General features: G+C 46.2%; 1 protein-coding gene across 3 annotated transcripts in view; it reads right to left on the reverse strand.

Moving 5' to 3' along the window:
• PCGF6 (polycomb group ring finger 6) overlaps positions 1-23,196 on the reverse strand; it is a 583,658-nt gene that overhangs the window by 460,421 nt on the left and 100,041 nt on the right. For all 3 annotated transcript variants that reach the window (XM_069611699.1, XM_069611698.1, XM_069611700.1), the window contains exon 2: positions 22,818-22,917. In XM_069611699.1, coding sequence (XP_069467800.1) covers positions 22,818-22,917 — 100 coding nt within the window. The remainder of the gene's footprint in view (positions 1-22,817; positions 22,918-23,196) is intronic.

A 23,196-nucleotide genomic window follows, 5' to 3' on the forward strand; every position in this document is an offset into this window, starting at 1 on the left:
CCAAAGTTCAGAGGCCAGGCCCACTCAGAGAGGCAAGGCGATATATCCCAAAAAGTATCTTAGTGGAAATGCGCTTCGAGTCTTTGTCGCAAATTGTTATAGGCAGATTGGACCCGTTCAGAACAAAACGTTATAGAAGCTTGGAGGCGACCCTATGGAGAGGCGAGGGTTAAGACACCCCACTCTATCCGGCAACAAGGGAAGCCAGGCGGACACAGTACCTTGTTTGCGGAGAGACAGCTCAGGCAGGGGCAGTTGTTCCTGGTGGTGGATGCATGTCGGGTCTTTGCCAAGAGAAGAGATGATCTCGTAGTCGAAGGAAAGTTGAGGTTCGGTGCACCACCAGGGAAGAGACCAGCCGCGGAGTGCTCCGTCACAAGGCACCACCTTTTGGTCGTGGTGCAGGGGTAGTGGCTATCGGTTGCCGCTGTGCTCTGCACGGGCAATTCGACCACTGCGTCCTGAAGCGAAGAAAAAGCAAAGGGGACTGGTTGTTCCCACCAGTCAGGGGAAGAGCCTCTCCGGCGGGGAGATCTCCTCTGTCGTCGGGAAGTGGTGAGTTGGTTCAGCAGGGCTCCACCGGAGGTATCGTCGTTGCAGGTCGGCTCAGCTTTACCCTCGTCGGATTCTTAGGTCCTGTGGCGACTTCTCAAGATCCAGTCCCAAAAGCCCTGCTTTTATGCAGAAAACCCCCATTCATTCAGCCTAGCTGTCAATCAAAACACGCTAAGTGGTGAGCGGGGAGGCTCACCACTTGGGCCAATCACACCAGAGTGCGACTGGAGTTGGCAAGGCAACTCAGTCCAGGGTGCCTAAACCCCCTCCCACATCCCCTGTGGTACCCAGACAGAATGGCACCACTTTGGAGGGCCTCTGTGTAGAGGCCCGCCAAAAGTGGAACAAAGGGCTCAACCTTTGGTTTAGGAGTCAGAGATGAACACAGACGCCATTTTAAAAACCGAGTTCTGGCAGAAAATACCACCCGATAGACTTATTTAAGACAAGTAAACCGGTGGTATGTTAGAGATTTAACGAGAAAAAGTATTAATCTCCAACAATGGGATGAATCCCATAGGGTTATATTCGGGGTCGAATATAACAAGTAGTTTCCACTGCCACCAGCCAAAACTCGACGAGGGGGGACGGGACAGTGCCCCCTCGAATAACAGACCCAGGAGTAATCGAATTACCCCTACTAGTACGTCCACAATAGGATGGTTTGTACTAGTTCTGTTAGTAAATTTAGGTCTAGTAAAGCCAATGGTGACTTTACATGCCCGGGGAGACAGTAGTCAGTCCCCGGGTATGGAGTCTATGATGGAGGTCCGTTAGGACACCCCAGTGTTACGGCACGGAGGGTGCGGTGTAACACACATAGAAAAACATATGAGACCCTATGGAGTAAAAGACCCCATAGCCCATCGAACACATTGACATTAAAAGGAATTACACACATTCATGTACAAGAGGGGTAGAAAAAGAGTCCCACTCTTGGCAGGATGGAAAAAAAAACCTCCAGAAATCCAGCAAAGCTGCTGGGGGACTCACTAGGTTAGGAAATTTAGCCTAAACAGAGAATTCTCCCTAACAAGCGGCGAGCGTGGGGATAGGCACATGAGGTAATACAAAAACGCTAGTTAGTGATAATCATGCCAATTAGTAAAATGAAGGAGATGATGGCGGTCCAGAAGAGTCTCGGAAGGATAGCTCAGGGGAAACGTGCTTGCCTTGGAAGCAAGATGACATGGAGCAACACAGGTTCGATCCCCGGGTCCGCGCTTAGAAACCCAAGCGCGTTATAAATAACCAATCATATCATATCAAGAGAGGGGATAGGAGGGATCGTCTGAGGCTATGCACACTAAATGCCAAAGGGTTAAATTCACAGAATAAGAAGTCATTAGTGGCCAGAGAGTTTGCGATTGGGGACGAATATTCTCCTTCATGAGATGCGGTTCTCCAAAGTTGAGGAAAGGAAGATTCCCTGCAGCCTCTTGGGACAGGTCTATTGGGCCTCTGGGGAGGCGTGAAAAGGGGGTTTGGCATCTTGATAGATAAGAGATTGAGAATGGGGGTAACTAGGGTGTGGAGGGGAGGGCTATTTTGCTGACAGGCTCCATTAGAGGGGTACCGATTTACACTTGTGGTGCTATCCACCCCCAACCAAGGCCACGGAATTTCCTGAAGACCATGTGGCGAGGGCTTTGAATGAGGGGGTGGGACACCCGATAGTGGGAGGGCACCTCAATATGTGGGCAAATTTACAGCTGGATAGAAGGTCCATGGGAACAACTGGTACGGGGCCGTTTCGGAGGGAGGCCAAGGTGTGCAGGTGTGCCTCAACACACATGGCCTGCATGATGTGTGGTGTTTTTTTCACCTGCAGGGAAGGGGATTCACCTCTTATTCCACACCTCATGGGAACTATACTCGCATAGATTACCTCTGTATTTCAAGAACTCCTGGAAGTCGCGTTGGGATCGGAGATTCACCAGATTGTCTGGCCTGATCACAACATGGTATCGCTAGACTTGTCTTGGACGGATTTAGGCACAAATAGTTCTATGTGGAGGTGTAACAAGTACCCGTGGAAGGATTGGGTGTTCAGGGAGGAATTGGAGGTGGAGATTCCCTTGTAAACCACCCAGGGGAAATGGATCAGGCCACGGTTTGGGATGCAGGTAAGGTAACATGGCGGGGGCTACTGATCAGAGTAGGGGCCCGTAGGAAAGGGAGAGGAATTTGCTAGATAATAGGTTGCGGATGGAGACAGGGGCCTTGGAAGAACGAATTCAGGCTTCAGAGGGGGGAGTGGGTGCATGGACAGAGGAAGCGAGGGGTAAGAGAGAGGAGCTTCGGTTCTTGGAGGAGGGAAGGATAACTCCGAAACTCCAGTTCCTGAAGCAGAAATATTATGAAAAAAGTGACAAAGCGGTAGCCCTCCTGGCAGCTCGACTGCATCGCCAACGTGCCGACAGCATGAGTGGAGGGGCCGAACGGTACCCTGGAGAGGTCAACGGTGGGGGGAATAGTGGAGACATTTGCAGACTTTTACGAAAGTTTATAGAAGGGTCCAACCAGCCCGAGAGGGTATAGGGGCCTATCTGGAAGAAGTGTCTTTACCGACGTTGACCTCAGAGAAAGCCATAGAAATAGATACCCCCATTACGGGAGACAAGATCTTGTTGGCAATCCATGAATTGCAACTGGGAAAGGCACTGGGGGATGACGGATATACTTCAGGTTTCTACAAGACATTTGCAAGCATCTTTATCCCTCACTTAGTAACGTTGTTTAATAACATCTTGGACATTGGTCAGGCCCCGAAAGTGTCCTGGTGTCAAGACTAAACGTGCATATGACACGTTTGTGCATTCTGAACAGGTGAGTTTTATAAAAGGGGGAGACAAGGAGCAGACATGATGAGCAAATCCCTACACTTAATTGAAGAGGTCGGAGGCACAGAGGGGAGGACTACGGTGCAGAAAAAACATTTGACAGATTGGAATTGGATTTTCTGAAGGCAGCTCTCGTTATGTTTGGTATAAGGGCCAGGTTCTTGCGAGGTATTATGGCACTTTACTGGGATCCAAAAGCCTGCTTGGTTGTTAATGGGAAATCCTCACGATGGATTGGGTTGGACAGGGGTACGAGACAGGTTTGCCCCCTCTCGCCGATACTTTTTGATCTTTAAATGGAGCCTATGGCCCAGACGTGGCGGGAGGCCCCCCTACTGGAAGGCATTCCCGGGGTGGGGGGTGGGAAGGGAATATAAATTGGCCCGATATGCTGATATTTTTGTACACCTCAGAAACCCAATGTCTTCGGTCCCAGCGGTGGTGGAAATTGTGGAGCAATATGGAGCGCTCTCAGACTTTAAAATTAACAAAGCGAAGTCCATCCTATTCCCATTGGACCAGATGGAGGACAATGATCTGAGGAGACGGGCCACGCCGAGGATGACAACAAAGGAGATCAGTTACGTTTTCTGGGCATACATTTTATGAGAGAAATGCAGGCATTATATGAAGCAAATTTCTAACCACTCCTAGTGACGGTATTCAGGGATCTGGTGAAATGGGGAAACTTGACAATCTCGTAGCTGGGACGTTTTATAAAGATTAACTTCCTTCCCAGAATCCCATATTTATTTCAGATGCTCCCAATTCAAACCCCAGACTCTATGTTCCGATAGGTTAAGGGCCGTCTACTGAGATTCTTGTGGCAGGGAAATTAAGCCAGGGTGGCGTATGAGATCCTGGTGCTTCCTACGGAAAGGGTTCGCGTACATATACTAATACTATAAGGTGATACAACTTAGGGTCTTGATTCCTCATTTAGGGGGACGGGCGGGATAGTCAATGGTTATGGCTAGAAGATTTTCATCTTCTACCGGCTACGGTGGGGGAATGGATATGGGTGACAAGGGAGCTAGTCCTGAGGAGGATCAGGGAACACCCCATCCTAGGGGTTATTTTGAATATTTGACAAAAGGGCTCGGAGATGAGGGGCATGACGACTTGGCCCTCTCCCCAGTCATCTTTGGGCCCCGGGATTGAGGAAGCGGATCCCGAATCTGGACAGGTTTCAGTCTTGGGTTTGAGACGGGTCTGGCTAGGGTGGGGCAGTTGTGGAGGGATTTCCAGTTTACCTCACTGGTGGATTTAGAGGTGGCATTGGGTATTGGGAAATCAACAATGTTTTCGTATCTACAGCTGAAAGGTGCAATTACTGCAGAGCCTTGGAGAGAACTAGTACAGAGGGAGCTGACCCCCTCGGAGGAAGTCCTGGACTCGAGAGGGGAAAGGAAAGGATTGATCTCTTTCCTATACAGGGCCTTGGTGGAGGTTGAGAAGGGTAACACAGAGAAGCTCAAAATAAAGTGGCAAGGGGAGCTTGGCTTGAAGGTGGATGAAATGCTATGGTGGAAAATGTGCTGCAGGGCCCATAGGGTCTCAATCGCATTCCATTATACACTGCATGCGATTGAACTACTCCACAGATGGCAGTATGACTCAGTGTGCCTCTCTAAGATTTTTCAGGGGGAGAGCCCTCTTTGCTGGCATGAATGTGGGGAAAAGGCTGACTATTAGCACATGTGGTGGGGTTGTGAGAAAGTCCAGATATACTGGGATGAGGTACTTGGGTGGATCAAGGAGATGGAAGGAGTCCCAGAATGAAGTCACCATTATTGGTTCTATTTGGTTTAGAAGGTAGTGAGGTGGAATATAGTAGTCTGCCGCAACTGCCACATTTTTTGCTGATAGAGGGTAGAGCGTGTTTAGGGATGCACTGGAAGAGGGTGTCGCTCCCAAGCAAGAAGGAAAGGATAAATACGGTGAAGAACATATGGGTGATGGAGAGGATTACGGCGGCCATACAAGGCAGGGGTGGGACTACTGAAGTGGAATGGGAGGAATTCCGGACAAGGTACATGCCCACGGAGGGTGTGCAGGGGGACAAGGGATTTGAGGGAAGATGATGGGAGGGTGAAAAGAATGTGCGGAGGGCAAGTATTGTAGACTGTGCAAGAATAGGACGATCATGTGTAAAGAGGGTTGAAATGGGAAATCAGGTCTTCATGTGGATCAGACTGGGCTAACCTTAACATTTGTGGGTCGAATTGGGTCGGGTGGTAGTGCTCGTTTGAGAGGTGGGGGGGCAGGTGAGAGAGGGGCAGGAGGACAACAGCCGGGTGATGTGTTGATGGCCATTGTTAAGTCAGTTTGCTCTTTGTTTATTTTTGGACATATGTCTTATACTGGCTGGATCGTATTTTAGAATGACAAAAATCTCAATAAAGTTCAATTAAAAAAACAAAATTTTAAAAAACGTGCCAGTATCGATTCGGCAAGGTATGGAGAGATTGACAGTGGCACCTTATTTATTCAACACGGCACACACAGGAGGGGCAGAGCCTGTCGCCCTCTCAACTCGTTCCCCCTACCTCAGGGGCAGCACTGGCTCTTGAAAAAACCCCGGTAAGACCTCTGCCCCTGGCTTGGATGGGGGACTGTTCCCCCTCCAACCCCCCTTGACAGAGACCAGTTTTGGACCCGGTCACAGCTGCTGCTTCGGAAAAGGGTGCAGTAGCTGGAAATATGAAGCAGGCGGCAAGTGAGTGTACTGGAATGGTGCCATAGTACAGCAAGTGGATACTTGGAGGGCTCTATAGCTAAAGAAGAGCTGCTAGAGGTGGCAGCATATTCACCATTGGTTAAGCAGATCTGATACTCTAATACTTAACCTTTTTGCTCAAATCCCCTACCTGCTGAAAATACAATTCCTAAGAACTCAGAGGAATTATTTTAATTCAGTGTTTAACCTTCAACTTTCCACTTGGTCTGGAACCTTTTCGGATGTCAATTTCAGACTCAGACACGACAATGCATACATCTTATTTTACAAAGGCTATTGAACACTGTGGTAGGTCATTTGACATAGCTGCAATTACTATTGCATCCTCAACATCAAGGGTCCCCAACCTTCTGTGCGCCATGAGCAAAATGTGCATATCAATTGAAATGGTGAGCAACATCAATTTTTCGATGAAACAAATCGGTGTTCAGTTGACGGACAAATGACTACAACAAAAATTTGAAATGTAGTAAACTTAAAACCGCTTACAGAACATTTTAATTTGCTGTACTTAAGTTATCTAGACCATGTGCAATTCTAGTAAAGGAAATTTGCAAGGCCTTTAATTTAATTTGACATTAATTGGTTGTTTACAGGAAATGTTGAGTAAATTGAGGGGTCAGTAGTACATTTTTAGACACCTAGGACCAGTAAAATTGTTTAAAAATATAGGACTAAATAGACGTTATCAGGGGTTTCAGGTTCTTGAGCCAAACATTTTTAAGAAATTTAGTGCAAATGTTTGGACAGAAAAATTGGTCACAAATGGAGCACTGATTTTCAGGTGTACTTTGGGATTCTGCCCAAGGATTTTCAGGATCAGCAATACTGTTCCACAGTCATTGATTACTGTACTGTGGATTGTTTACCCTTCATGAATGGTATGAAATCTTGTATTTTTAATGAACAAAGAGTGAACACTATCCGCTAGGATTAATTTTCCAATGGCCAGTGTAGGCACCACAAAGAAGATGCCCAACAGGCAGAGGGGCTGGTTGGCGATGCCTAAGCTTGACAAGGAAGCATTGGAAATAAATTACTAATTCACAAAGAAAATAAGATATTCTCTTAAAACTGTTAAACAGTTCAGAGGCCACAAAGAAAAGTGTCAATTTATTTGACTCTTTGGTTGAAACTATCAGCTACAGAGATATTGGCAAACAGCATCCCCAAGTTCATGAGGCCCAGGTAAAAGGGACGTCATGTGGTTCAAATCAGAATGTAGAATCTAGGAAAGAAATGTGAGCCATGATTTAATGAGCGTAGTGTACACGGCTGGTCAGATTTATATTTTGAGCGTGGTAGGTGTGGGGAGGGTGATAGTGTGCATTGGCAGGGTGCGTGTTCTGAGTCTGGAGCATCTGAAGGTGCAGCTGGGATGGTGTATTGGTGTGAGCACTGCGTCCCCTTTAGTGTGAGGGGATCCAGACATGTTGAGGAGGTGAATTGCAGGGAGCACTGCAATGGTAGGTGAAGAGAGAGAAGGTGTGTAGGAGGGGTAGGTAGCAATGGTAGGTTGGTGGATTGTGTTGGTGACTTGAGTGTAGGGCGAGAAATGTGGAAATGATGGTAAGAAGGGCGGCGTGCTGACAAGGAAGAGCTGACAGCTTCATGGTGTGGAGGATTATGAAGTAGATAGTGGGGATGGTGGTGAGGTCAGTGGGGACTGTGGCAGAGGAGATAGCTCTATAGTTTGATAATGGCATATAAAGAAATTACCAAAAGACAAAAAAAGAATTTATTGAGAAACAATGGGAGCTTCTAGGAAGGACACCAACATTGTTTTATGTTTAATGCAGTTGTCGAGACAGGCATTATGCCATCTTCTTGGACAAGCATTCCTTGAACCCCCAGCGCCACACGGTTACAGGCCAATTTTCTCACTGGACGTTACAGTAACGTTCTCCAAATGTTTGTTGCTGAGACTGGAGCAGTGGACTCAAGATAACAATATCTTGAAGCCCTCCCAAACGAGTTTCAGGGTAGGGCTTAGTACAGTAGACCACTGATTCACTCTGCGGACCATCAAGGAGAAATACAATAAGGTTAAGGGAGGCAGATTATTTGGAGCTTTTTTCAGATTTGGAGAAGGCATTTGATTTGATTGATAGAAACATCTTGTGGATTTACGTTTTATTGGGTCCCTAATGGTTTATTGTTACGCTCACCTGGTATCCACGGGGACGCCACCCAGCCCTGGTTGGATGATTTGCACTCTTGAACGCTCTCCCAGTCCCTTGGTAAAGCCTCTGGTTAAAGATGGGTCTGCAATATAGGAGAGCTGGATTCAATACCAGATTGTCTTTATGTTTTCCCACCTCCATTGGCCATACTCATTCCTACCCCTTGGGCCCTCTCCTCACCTTAATATTGTGAAAGGTGGATTTTCCGTCCTGCTCCTTGTGGCAGGGGAGAGATGATGTGGGGGGGTGGGGGCGAGCAGCGACCAAGTTACTTCACTGGTGCAAGCCCCCCCTGTGGGAATCCAGGCCTGCTGCCACTCCGTAGATTTGCTGCTTTACAGTCTTTATATGCAGTACTTATGTTCCTCTTAGTTTGAATAATAATGTCTTGCTTCTTTCCTTTTAGGTATGGAAAGGTATTTTGGTGTTGTCATGCAGTTTGAAGAGGAGCATGGGCCAGTAGGCAAAAGCGTGGTATGTGCGATGCTGTCCGGTGAGTAATGCGCGATGCCCTGGCGCTGTTATGCCTTTTATATTGCTAACCTGTGACTTTTCTCTCCTTGCAGGTTGCGATGTTGCTCGCAGAGCGCCATAATTTTCCAGCAATGATACTGACCAGGAGATGACTACCCAGGTAAGAATTTTGTGGCTTTCTTCATTCGGGAGGAAACGTGAGTAAACGCTTACTAATGCTGTCTTTCTTTCTCTTCTTTCCAGGTTATTGTATTCCAGGATGCATGCAGTGCCGGATGATGGAGTTCGTACCTTCAGGTGAGTGGAACTGAAGTCGGCGATGGACTGAAGACAGGATACTTTTCCAGGTACATTTCGTAGTGTTCTTTCTCTCTCTGCAGGTCCTTGGTTTCAGGTAAACTGGCATCAAATAACTGGACACTATGAGCGTTACGCTGCCCACAGCCGAATAATGCAAAGCATGTTCTGCTGTTTGGGTGCGGTTTAGATAGTCTCAGGTAAAGTAGTCCAGGTAAAATAGTCCCAGGCCTGCCACACCCAAAAGACTAAACCGCATAGCTCAGTTCCTTGTAACAGAGCTACGTGTGTGCCTCCATGTTGGCTGAACCTTGGAGTTCGTACCTTCAGGTGAGTGATTTTGGGACATTCCGTCCATCGGGAAGGGACCGGAGCACCTTTTAAGCACCTTTTAAGCATCAAAAAAATGTTTTTTGGGCCTTCTATTATGTTTACACGGCCCAACGCACGTGACCGTAGCCCCGTTTTCCTGAGCTCTGCCCCACCCATTGCCCTTCGGTCCTTTTCTATCGCCAAGTCTAAGGACCATTTAGCAAAATAGAGGATACTTATTAGAGGAGATGGCGGGCGGGCGGGCATATGGAGGAAAGGCGACTATGAATTAGTAAGGTAGTAACTTCGGTGAGTAACTTTGTCATACTTCTACGTCCCGTCCCCTTTCCTCCATACTTTTGGGAGATTCCCAAGCACTGACCAAAGAAAACGGGAGGATGGAAATGTCACTTATTGGAACAAGTTTTTAAGAACTGCCTGGCCGAACTGGGCATCAGCACGGGTAATTAAGTCAAGACAATGTCTGCAAAAAGCCGAAGGAGAAAGCCCACATATCAGCCTTGGCTATGGACTCCCAAGGAAATATTTCTGGAAGGCATCAGCAGCCGCTTTGCCATGGTCCAAATGTGCACAAACGCCATTTAGGGACTGGAGGCCTTGAATTGTGTAGACCTCTGAGATACATGAAGCTATCCAACGTAAGATGGATGCTTTCGAAGCAGGTTTCCTTTTTGGGTCACCAAACGTAACAAAGAGTTGTAGAGAACTTGCAAGTTCTCTTGTTCTGTCGAGGTAAAACTTCAGAGCTCGTCAGATGTCTGGTTGTGTAAAGCCCTCTCGGCATCGGAGAGCGGGTTCGAGAAGAAAACCGGTAAGGATATTGACTGGTTTATGTGGAACTCGGAGACAATTTTGGGAAGGAAAGAAAGATGGGTTTGAAGCACAACTTTATCCTTGTGGAATGTTAGGAACGGATGTTCGACAGAGAGCTTGAAGCTCGCTTATTCTTCTTGCAGATGTTACTGCAATCAAGAAGGCCACTTTCTAAGAAAGGTACTTGAGCTCGGTAGTGGCCATAGGTTCAAATGGCTTATGACACAAAGCGGTGAGGACCACATTCACATCCCATTTTGGATGAGGAGGCCTGACCGGAGGAAAGAGATGAAGAAGACCTGCGAAGTGTCTCTTGATTACTGGGTTTGCCAGTGAAAAGGAGCAACGGTCTGTAGACAGATAAGCCGCAATGGCGGATAGGTAGGTCCTGCATGATAAGACGTGGATGCCAGAGGCTGCAAGGTCCGATATAAAAGACAAGACATAGTCAATTGAAGCTTGTCCAGGATCAAGCTGTTTAGCTAGACAGCAATGACAAAGCCATTTGCTTTTGTACTGAGCCCTCGTAGTGCCGCCTGAATTATGTGCATATTATCCTCTGAAAGGTTAAAATGCGCTTGTAGGAGGAAATGGCCTGCCCTGGGATATTTAACATGTGCATTTCATTGACAACAAATCATCGGTTTTAGCTCAGACACTGATCTTTGTTGTGAATGCGTTGCAAGAATACTGTTAGGGAGAATTCTCTGTAAAGGCTAATTTCCCAAACCTAGTGAGTCCCCCAGAAGCTTTGCTGGATTTTTGGGGTTTAATTTTTTCTCCTGCTAAGAGTGAGACTCTTTTTCTCCCACTCTTAGGCATGATTTTAGAATGTCCTTTGACTATGTAATGTGTTTTATGGGCTATGGGGTCTTTTACTCCATAGGGCTTCATGTGTTTTTGGTATGTGTGTTACACAGCACCCTCAGTGCAGTAACACAGGGGTGTCATAGTGACCCCCAAACATAGGCTCCATACCCTGGGGCTGACTACTGTCTCCCAGGGCATGTAAAGTTACCATTGGCTTTACTAGTCTTAAATTGTGAACAGAACCAATACAAACCATCATATTGTGGAAGTACTGGTAAGGGGTAATTCGATTGCCCCTGGGTCTGTTTTCCAAGGAGGCACTGTCCAGTCCCCCCTTGTCGAGTTTATGGCTGTTGGCAGTGGATACCACGTGAAATATTCCACCAGAATATTTCCTATGGGATTTTCCCATTCATTTTAAACGCACCACTTTTTGGTGCAATGTTAAAGATACCGCTGGGTTATTTATTTAATATTTATTCCCCGGTTGGGTCTTTTCGCCAGGACTCTGTTTTAAAATGGCGTTTGTGTTCGCCTCTGAAACTCTAACCCAAGTCGAGCCCTTTGTTCCACTTTTGGTGGGCTTCTGCACAGAAGCCTCCAAAAGTGGTGCCACTCTGTCTGGGTCTACAGGATGTGTGGGAGGGGGTAAATAGGCACCCTGGACTGAGTTGCCTTGGCAACTCACGTCGCACTCTTGTGTGATTGGCCCAGTGGTGAGCTGCCCGACTCACCACTTAGCATGTTTGATTGACAGCTAGGCTGACGAATGGGGGTTTTCTGCATAAAAGCAGGGCTTTGGGGACTGGAACTTCAGAAGTCGCCACAGGACCTAAAGAATCTGAAGAGGGGAGAAGCTGAGCAATCTACAACAACGACACCACCGGTGGAGCCCTGCTGTACGAAACTCACCACTTTCCCGGCGACAGAGAAGATCTTCTTCTAGGAGAGTCTTCTTCCCTTTGAGCTGGTGGGACCAACCAGTTTGCCTTTTTCGCTTTCCTGGATCGTCTCATGGTCGAATCGCCCGTGCCAAGCACCCCGGCGCCCGGATAGCCACGCTTCACCACTACCACGAATAAAAGGGTAGTACCTTTCAACCAGGAAACTCTGCGGCTGGTTTCTTCCCTGGCAGTGCAACGACCTCCAGCTTTCCTCCACGTCGAGATCTTCTCTTCCCCTGGACGAAGCCCAGACTTGCACCCGCTACCAGGAACAACTGCCCCCGCTGGAGCTTTCTCACCATTTCAGGTACTGTGTCCCGCCTTGTCTCCCTTGCAACAGACTGTCCAAGGTGTCCCGTAAATCCTTGACTCTCTATCCTGGGGTGACCTCGGACCTGTTAACATTACCTTTCTGACTTGATCCAACCTCTTTTGACTTTTCCTGCAAAGACTTTGAGTGCATTTCCACTGTGTGATCTTGGGCACATTCCGCCTTGCTCTCTCCAAGAGTGGGCCTGGCCTATGAACTTTTTGCTCTACAGTAGACCCTGCCTTTCTTGACTTGCTGTGGTTTCTTAAAAGTATTGGTACTGTGTGTTTTTCCTATTCTGCCTTTTCTCTCCCTTTTTAAACAAATTATTGGAGTGCCATCTATGGTTACGCGCTCACCTCTGTTTTGCTAAATAAGTGGTGTCTTAACCTAGACTTGTCAAATAATTAATTAGGGAGGTGTATATACTTATAGTGACTGTGTTTGAACGTGCTTGACATATTAGTGCCAGTGTATTTTTATTACAAGTGTGTTTTTAAATAAATAATTATATACTTTTATACCAAAGCTCTGGTCAGTGTTTGCTTGTACTACTGTATTTTTAGCCCTATTGTGTATACTCTATATACTGCTTAACTCTTCTTGAGAGAAGTCTGACTGCTCAGCCACAGGTACCAGGTAAATCTGGGTGGTGCAGACTGCTACCAATTGGGTTTACTGCTAACACCTGTAGTCTTAAACTTTTTGCAGTGGTCCCCAAGGGAACTGCACAGGTTTCTGCCTAACAAATACCAAGTTGGCATATTATAAAAAAGGTATTTATTCAAAAGAAATCAATCAATATTCAAGGCTCTGTTTACCATCTTAATCAACATAAAACACAGCTTAAGCTGATACTCCTTAAAAAAAGATCCACCGATTCTTCATGAATTCATTCTTTACAATACAATACTATACAACGGTTGCAATTATATGTTAACCTCTTAAAATATTTTGCTTTGTTTAAACATGAAAAAGCGTTAACGATCGAAATTAAGATTGAATAAGCAGGCGCTAAAAGCAGCTACTGGGTATTAACCAGTGACCACAAGCTACTACTGTGAACGAGGAGCTAAAACAGAGTGTTCTGTTAATCTAAATTCCACATAAAATGAAAACATATAATTTTGTCCATTATTCATGACTGCATTTTTGCATTAAACAGTGTATAGATGTGTCTTAATGTTAATTTAGATTGCCCCAAATGCACAGAGTCAAATTCCCATAGGTGGGTTTTGTTTGGCATCAATTGGCCTGGGGAGACACAAGTAGCTCCTGGCAGCTGTTGGCGTCAAGCTAAACAGGCTCTTCTAGACTACAAGCAGGAGCTAAATAGCTACCAGTTCCCCTCTATTTCGAACCCTTGCAGCATCACACAAACATGCACTGTCAGATTGTCGCCACACAGAACTGGCAAATCTAACCTGATCATGCGTATTGTATTGGTTTCAATCAAAAATGAAATGTTTTTCATTGAAAAGTGTTTCAAGTGCTCCTTTATCGCTATACTTCTTGTACTGTGTTATCAAAATAGTTTCCCCAAACACTTCCTCGTTTCTGTACTAATCTGGAGTGTACCAGGTACTTGATTAAGAATTCTATTCTCAAAATGCTTTCCCTGCATCTCCGTAGGAATTCTCAAAATGCTTTCCTTGCATGTTCTATACTCCTTTATTTTGACCAGCACTCGTGTGCTTCCAAAAAGATCATTAAAATAATGAGTTTCTATTTTGTCTTTAGCATACCAACGCAATCAGTGGCAAGCTGATGGCATTTTTTTTTTACAACTTTATTTATTTACGGTTACCGCATAGTCAAAGCAGTTTCGTGTAAGAGACAAACATTTACGTCACATTAGATTAACCCCTCCCCTCCCCCGTCTGCCCGTTCTCTGGGCCTTCCAATGTTCGCGTGACTTCTCCCAAAAAGCGTTTCGCAAGCTGTGGTTCGAAGGCTAATGTGGGGAACTGGCTGTTGTAGTCCAGGACCGGGGCCCCAACAGTCCGTAAAGCAGTGAAATGTACCTTCCGTTGACACTGACTTTTTCGGCCACCAGAATCTCCCAGACTTTTATCCACCATAGGGGTATTAAGGGGCCCTCCTGTGTTTTCCATTTACGGGCCAAGGTTAACATGGCTGCCAAAAGCAGCTGCGTGAGCAGTTTGGCGGAGTGACCCGCCTTTGGGTAGCATTCCAGACTTGACTATTCCCAGCAGGATCACCTCTAGGTCCATGGGCAGTTTACGCTAGGCTATAGCCTCAATAATCTGTATGACCTCCTCCCAGAACGCCTGTGCTTTCGGCATTCCCACCACATATGGAAAAGGGTTCCACAAGCACTGCATTGCCTCCAATAGTTCGGGTCTATGGATTTCTGGAAGTGGTGTAGGCGCTCCGGGTGGCAATACCAGCGGTGAAGAAGTTTTAGTGTGCATTGATTATTGGTTATGCATCTAGAGGCTGAGTTGATCCTGGTCCAAAAGTCCACCCACGTTTGGTCCTCTATGGGATGCCCCAGGTCTGCTTCCCATCTGGCCATGTTTGCTGGTTTTTGATGTCAGGTGTCGACCTGCAGTAGTTTGTAGAGTTTGGTAATCAGACCCCGGTGTGAGCCCCCTTCATTGCGTGGTCAAGTGAATAAAGAACCCTTGTGGCCCCCTGTCGGACCGCCGGTTGCCAGATCCAATGCCTGATCTGGGCATAGATGAACCTTTCCATTTCTGCCAACTGGAAGCGGCTCTTGCTGTCACACTCACCTGTGTCTCTGCAGCAGCGATGGACGAGCCTCCCTTGACCCCCGAGTCTTCACTTCCTCCGTTTCACCCGGAGGAATACCTTTCAAATACAAGGTGTACAATCAGACCTGGATTCACCAGATTCCCCTGGGCCCTTCCCTTCTATTTACTGTGTGCTGTGATGTCCCCCTATGGGTTTACCTTAATCTTTAGTAGGGTGTGCACTCCATCCTGCCTTCACAGGGGTGTGATTAACTCATGTGATTGGTGCCATTGTCTCTAGGCTGAGTTCAGATGCCAAACGCTGTTTTATGCCTTCACAGCGATGCCGAGAGTTCAAGGCGCCAGTTTCTTCACTGGCTAGAAAGTCCTTCCCACAAGTGAACGTTGCGCAGAGAATGTTGAGTGTCCAAAATTGTATGTATTGTCTTTGTTTGCTGGTATTTTTGTGAGCGAGTAGCGCTGTGTGTAGAAGCTAGCTGATGGTAGGTTTGCGCAGCACCTTCAATTCGAGCGTGCCTGGTAATGTCTCTGCCTTTACCTTGCAGGAGAAAGTATGTGGTATTAACGCCTCGAGTCCGGGTTCAGCGCTACTGGAGACTTGGAGGTTAGGTAGGTTTGCACGGATGCTTTTGGTAAGTATGCACCGCATAGAGAGAGAGAGTGCAGTGAAATAAGTGTCTGCGTTATTGGGGCGAGCACAATGAATAATGTCTCTTCTTTCTTTTACAGGGGTTTGTGCACTCGTGCAACTAACCTGGATTCCAGGGTTGCGGGAAGATTCGGTGAGTATGCACAGCGTTACTGATGTGCGCGTGTTAACACTGTTCTTCTTTGTTCTTACAGGTGCCGGTGTAGAAGTACCCTCTTGACTGGAGATAGCTGTGGCGTGGAGTAAGAACCAGGTAAGCTGAAGCAGAATGATCCGGAGCGGGTAAGCAGAAGTAGGATGATCCGGAGCAGGTAAGCAGAAACAGGATGATCCGGAGCAGGTAAGCAGATGCTGGCTGATCCAGAGCACAGCAAGTGTGTTGCTGATAGAGCTCACAGTAAGCAACACGAAGCACTGGAAGAATCTTGGGTGTGGCTTACATAAACAGCCACACACAAACACTAGAGAGCTCATGAATTATCATGCACTTCCTGTTTTGCAACAGGAAGTGGTAACCAGGAAGTTACTACAAACACTAGGAAGGAATGAAAGGAGGGATCTGTTATGGGTTCTTTGTGTGCCTATGCCAGGCCTGCCAAGCCTCCACCCAGCTTGCCCCAACTACCTGCCGGATACCCATGACACATGCATTGTTCGAAGGAGAGAGGGGCACCGTTCTCAAACAGCTGTGAGAGGGTTTAAAGTCCGCACCCCCGGGACCATCTGCTAAAATTTGCTGTGTCCATTCTCGGGGAGAAGTCTGGATTCCCGAGGATTGGGGAGAGAGGGCCCAGGCCCTTGGGGAGTTTCTTCCTTCTCAGGGCCCATGCCCATGTGCCCAAGGTTGTTCTGGTGGATGAAAGGATAGTCGGCCAATGGCTATGTGCCGTGCCCGACACGTGTAGCAGGGAGCTCAACCATAGAGGGCATCTGGCCTGTTTGATTAGAGTCTATTTTGGGGGGGGTCGCTTGGTCCACCCATGTAGTAGCGCTTGCTAGCTGAGCCGCTATATAATAGTTTGTAAGACTTGGTAGACCCATGCCTCCCCATTTGGCCGCTCCAGTAATGACTTTCACCGGGATGCTCGCCCTACCTCCTTTCCAGATGAATTTCGAAAGCTGCTTATGTAGCAGCATCAGAGGTCGTTTTGGGTGGTGGACCAGCAGGGTCGAGCATAGGTACAGGAATCTGGGCAAAAGATTCATTTTACATGCTGTAATCTGCACAGCAGAGAAATCTTGTGACCGTCCCATCTTTTCAGATCGGTTTCCAGTTCCTTGAACAGGGGGGGAAGTTTGCTGCATAAAGCCATTTAGGGTCTGCAACCAGATGTATCCCAAGGTAGGCAGAGGACGTAGTGCTCCATTTCAGTGGACATGTCACCTGGAGGTCCCTCATGAGATCATCACGCATATGCACTCCCAGGGCCTCCGATTTGGTGTAATTAACCACAAACCCTGCTACTTGTTCAAAGTCTCCCAGCTCTGCTAAGTTGGCGGGGAGCGAGGTTTGACAGCTGGTGAGGGAGATCATCACGTCATCCGCATATATTGTGATATCTTGAATTGTTCTCCATTTATGTCCATCCCTGCTATGTTATTGTTCAAGCAAATTCTCTGTGCGAAAGGTTCCATCACGAGGTCGAAGATCAGTGGGGAGAGCGGCCAACTCTGTCTCGTCCCACACAAGAGCGAGATCGGGGACGAGAGCTTTTGGTTCATCCTTAAAGAAGTCTTCAGGGCTTGGTAGTTGGCCAGTAGCATCTTGCGAAATGTAGGGCCGAACTGAAAGGCTTCCAGCGTGAAGCGCACGAAGGTCCAGTCCAGCCTGTCAAAATCTTTTGTGCATCCAAGGTTAGAATTGCCAGTTCCTGACGATCTTGGGCAGCTACTAGCAGATGGCATCTTTGACAGAGTTCATATCCGCCAGGCATCTTCCATCTTCAGATCTCCCGGGCTGCTTCTCTCAGCTATGCCCAAAAAGGCTGTGGCACAGCACCACTTTCTACAGTAGTTCGGAGGCTGCTCATCTCAGGCTAATCTTATGCCCCTTTTTATACTGTTTTTGGGGCAAATTAAATGTAATATGAAGTGTGATTTGCTGAGTCATGCATTACTTGACCGAACACAGATGTTCCAGTGGCTACTTTATTTGTTGGAAATCTTATTTGTTAAAAACGTCCCTATGTAATTGTGTACTTTTTCTCCCCCCTTGTCCCCCCCCCCCATCTATCTGGACCATTGTCTTATGTTATTTCTGTCTGGCCTGTTTGAAACTAGAGAGAAAAGCTTTTTCTAAACATGGTTTTTCCTGACTGAGTCCGCAAATTGTAAAATAACTCTTTGGGCCATTCAATTGCTGACAGTTAAACAATGGCCTTTTATTTCACTTGTTAGGCCTTTCACCATAAATCAAAAACATAGCAAGCTTTCTCCAAGCGCTTTAAAATGGTATATAGGCGTTTGTGTGTGTGTGCGCGTTGAATTCATAGCTAATTGAGGCCTTGTTGTTGCACTATAGAAATGATATATGTACCTGTAGTGAATGCATAAGCTTAGTATGTTGCAATCTATATAAACCCTACTGTTCTGAATTGGCTCTTACCAATCTACACATGAAAATATGCATACCAGGTGTCACATGTATGCTGTACACAATTCTAATAATCCAGATAATCTTATATAGCCATGCACCTGGTCCAAATGCTGAAAGTTGTCGTTTCAAAACGTATTTCTACCCTAGAAAAATACTAATGCACGTCACACAAACAAGGATAAACGCAGAACCAGACGTTACCTATTGCCATGAACTGCCATACTATGTATGGCCATGAAATGCTCAGGCACCTTTGGCTGGCAACTGCCACAGTTTGCCAGGTACTGCATGAAACTCCAATCCGGTCCCATCATTGATGCCTTCATATGCACACCATTTCACAGCTATTAGCATCATATGTTATGTTCATTAGAATTGTACAGCACACATCTAGCATAGGTATGTCATGTACATCGCTACACAAATCGGGGCTGCAGAAAGCAACGTTCTCAGTGCCAATGTGGAAGGATGCGAGTTTTGGGTACGTTCTTGGTGGGCAAATAGTGTTAGGTTTGTGGTGGACTGCGGACCAGGTACATGCTTCAAAATATGGCCAGATACTCACACTATTTGAAGGCATTGGCAACAAATGTCCACAGACTGCCTCCCTTTGTCAACCATTTAATTTGCAGTGTCTTATACTTTGCCACATTTGTCCAGATACTACCACCTTTTGCCAGGTACTAACATTGTATGCCCATGCACGTCAATAATGTGCCATCTACAAACATCATATTTCCAGGTACTTGCACCAGATTCAATATTTTTAAATAAAATGTCATGACACTCAATACATGACAGGATTGCATTTACATGCAATGGTACTCGCAAAATAGAACTCGCACCATTTTCTAGGCTGTGAAAGAGACTGTGCCAGCTGCCAGCCGTCCGCTGATCGCCTGCCTTTACAGAGGGGTGTGGGATTAGAGCGCTGGCTGTAGGTGGTGACCCTGCTCTCCCCAGCACTGGGGAAGCCCGCAGAATGATCGCGGGAGGGTGGGAATGTGCTCCTTTCGCACTTTTTTCTGGTGTGTGGCTTCCTAGGGCTGGCATATTGTAGTCCTACCAGCTACCGGCTCTGATGGTCCCTGGTTTGTTCCACTGCAAAGTCTTCCTGTGAGGTGTGGCAACAGGTGAAGGATCTGCCTGCAGAAACAATAGACCAAATATCTGTTAAGTGAACCCAATTCTATGGCGTGGTGTTGGTAGTCCATGCCCGCTTTCCATGAAATCATGACAGAGACCAGCCTGTATGTCTATTTTCATCCCATAAACAACTACACCGCAGGATAGCTTAATGATGCAGTGGAGGCATGCTGAGGAAAAGGTGCATTGTCCACTGAAAGCAGCACCCAAAAAGAGAAGGCCAGTTCACACAATTTGTTCAATGCATACCAGTAATAATTGGTCAGTAGCAATCAAATTTGTCCATGATCTGTCTAGCGCTTTGAATCGGCCCTACCCCCTTTAAAGTTCTGGAGGCAGGGACTGTTAAGTACATATGCAACTTTAGGATACTCCGTGCTTTAATGATAGTGCAGAAATATTTCAACACTTTACTTGTAATGTTACATTTTTTTATTTCATTTTTTTTTTTTTTTTTAAAGCAGTGCATTCTACTCAGCCGATTGCTTCAGAAGGTAAAGTGCCAGTGGCTTTCCGACTGAGCTCATTAATATCAGGCTGTAACACGACAACTTCAGACCCCCCCTCATGAAATTGCAGGTGATCTTGCTCTCAGGGCAATTTTAAAAAAGTGTGGGGGGCTGGAAGGTTGTTACAGAGACCTAGTCCTCAGTGACCACCTAGTGGAAAAAACGTTATGGCGGCTATGCCTGGAACATCTGATCTTGGTTTGTTGTAAAAATACTTCGATCCATGGGTCCATAACCACGTATGAAATGCATAGTCTCCAGAGGATAGCTCAGGGGCAAAACGCTCGTCTTGGAAGCAAGACAGCACGGAGCGACACAGATTCGAACCCGGTCTGCGCTTAGAAACCTCTGGATATTACGCACGTGATAAATAACTAAATATAAGGCTGTAACATGTATGCTCGGTCTGATGAGCAGACAACGCAAGGACTGTGGTACTGGTGGATGGGTTTATAGTAACTGAACCAGTACTCAGTTGGGCTGTTCAATTCCTAACTTTGTGCAGTACAATATTAGTTTATGTTAGGAAACTAAGCACAGCACAACAGTAATCGATGGAGGATTAGAACAAGAAGCAGATTGCCCCCAATGCACGTGGTCAAACCCAGAAAATCAGAGTGCCCTGAAAAAGCTGTGAGCAATTTCACGTTTTTGAGGTGTGCCAAAGATCACCTGCAGGTTTCTGACTGTCTAAACAGATTTTGGCGACAGCCAGAGAAAGGACCACGGAAACAGATGTGGCAGCCAGAGAAAGATGGCCATGAAACTAGAGATTTCTTTCCATGACCGTAAAGATGGCCATGAAACTAGATATTTCTTTCCATGACCGTATCCACAATATATTTCCAAATTGGAGCTACTCGGGAAGAGTATCAGATATCTGCCAACACACTACAGAGTGACATAAGAGAAGAGAGTGTCTTCTTGGATATCACCAGTGAATGAACTGTACAGATATGTGCATCATCCAGAAAATGATGACATCAAGGGCAAGGGACTGAATCCTGAACCCCTGCTGTCCTCGTGTGTATGTAAAATGACTATCAAGAATACAAGATACCAGATGAAGTGGTAATGAAAGAAAATCAACAATGAAAGGTACAGATATGGACTGCATTACAACATGCTCTGGAAAGAACTCTTATAAATACCCTTTCCAGGCTAGCATTTTGGGATTCATGGCCTTTGTTGTCCAGATGTATGTATTCTTCAACTGAGCCCCGAATCTGAATGCAATTAGGTCCGAGTTTTCACTTAAATCTTTTACAGCCTAATCAATATGCTGGAAACTGGACAGGTCTTGTCTGTTGGTTGGCTACTTAACCAGCCATACATCGTAAGCACTGACTGACATTTATATGTTACTTTCTGCCAAGTTGTCTGACCCTAGAAGCCCAAAACAAGCTCCCTTGCAATATCACCTAGAAGTTAGAACTATACAGGATAAATGCACTGTTGGTTCACAGAACAGCACTTCTGCTTAAGTGGGCTCAAAACCAGAGTCTTACTGCCCCGGGATTGCTAGGCTACCTTATTCTTGACAACTGCATTTCGAAGCTCTTCTGACCATCAGAAGACCAGCAAGTAAAATTGCTCCAAACTATTCTTGCAAAGTTGGTTCACTCACACACACATCCCTATGATATATGATATGATATGGCATTTATAACGCACCTAGACACAAGTGTTTCAAGGTGTGATGAGGCAAGGGGGGGAACAAAGGGAGGACAGACAACAATCCTACTAGGCCAGGCGTCATTCAGATCATGCAAGTGCATGGGAAGGAGGAGGGGGGAAAGTGCAGTACATGGGATAAAGAATAATAAACAATAAGTAAAGTACGGCCAGCTGGTGGCTAGTCTAAGGGAAAGTTCAGACATCGGGTGTCAAGTGCTGGTAGTGGAACTGTAGGGATCCAAAATAAATGGTGTAAAGGGAAAAGGTCCAGAAAGGAAAACGGAACAAGAGGGATCACAACTTCAGTAAGCCGAGAGGTTCCACCAGACTCACTGTAAAGTTCCCTTTCAGGTGCTGCAGGCCTTCTCCTGATGTGAAGAGGGTTATGGAGCAGGCCACGATTGCACACTGAAGTCCCTGCCCTGCCTTACATGGGGCAGTAAAAGGCCTGCGTTCATGACAATGTGGGAAGAGGAAGAAGAATTGGTTCTCAGCCAGCTGGCACACAAGAGAGAAGAGCTGCTTCACGTCAAGGCTCTGCAATTGTGTAGCAGTAGCATTTTACTAGCAAGTCAAGTTGGCAGCGTCCGACATCAGAGGGGGAGCGCGGACTATGGCCCTCTAGTGATGCCACACTAAGAGTAACGCAGTTTAACAGTGTAGAAGCCACCTCGCACACCTTGAGAAAGTGTACACAAAGTTTGAGAATTCTTAAAAAGTACCCATTACATAAACCCATACTGACAAAATACGTATCACTTAGTGTGATTATACCTAGGGACACGGATAAGATTACTTTTAGTGTCTGTTTGCAAAGTAGGGAATAAAAGGACGTTTGTATGGAGACAAAACGAAGTTCTCATTCCCGACTGTTGTATTTTTTAGAAAAGTGTAAACAGATTTTAATTTTCTTTCTCGTTAGCAATTTCTATAAAATGACAAGCATGTTCTGTTTTCGAATCAAGCTGCACTATAGCAGAGTTTGTGGCAGGTACCACTCCTACAGCTAGTCGGAACCTATCACCTGAGCAGTGTGGGTGGCATAAATGGTCAAGTCAGACACAAGTTCCTGTTACGTCCTAGTTTACTTTGTGTGGAGCACTGGCATGACTTTAGGGGTAAAATAGGAAGCTACACCACCTGCATAGTCCAGATCATAGCATTCGTCACATTGGCGCAAACACCACAATGTGTACTCACATGTGTGAAGACATTCTGTGATGGTTGTTGCATCAATGAAGTAGCCCTCGCAGATGGTGCACACGATGTATGGTTTCAGCTCACACAGGTTGATCAATCCCTGAAAATACGTCCAAACAAACATAGTACATGATTATTAACCATCTATTTTACTTCACACAAAGTTGGCTACTCTTAGAAATAGTATTTCAACCTGTAACAAGAAGCCATTTCACAAAATCTAGACTTTGGTGGAAGAAAATAAAATCAATGGAAGGAGATGCAATAGTGTTTATCGGAAATTCCTGGCTAGACACAGGGGCTCGCATTACTTGGATCGCCCGTTTATTTCATTATCAATAGCGGCTAATCTTCCAACATGGTTTGCAAAGAAGCACAA

Source organism: Ambystoma mexicanum, chromosome 8 (genome assembly GCF_040938575.1).
Source record: "Ambystoma mexicanum isolate Mex_15411 chromosome 8, UKY_AmexF1_1, whole genome shotgun sequence".
NCBI classification, from domain to species: domain Eukaryota; kingdom Metazoa; phylum Chordata; class Amphibia; order Caudata; family Ambystomatidae; genus Ambystoma; species Ambystoma mexicanum.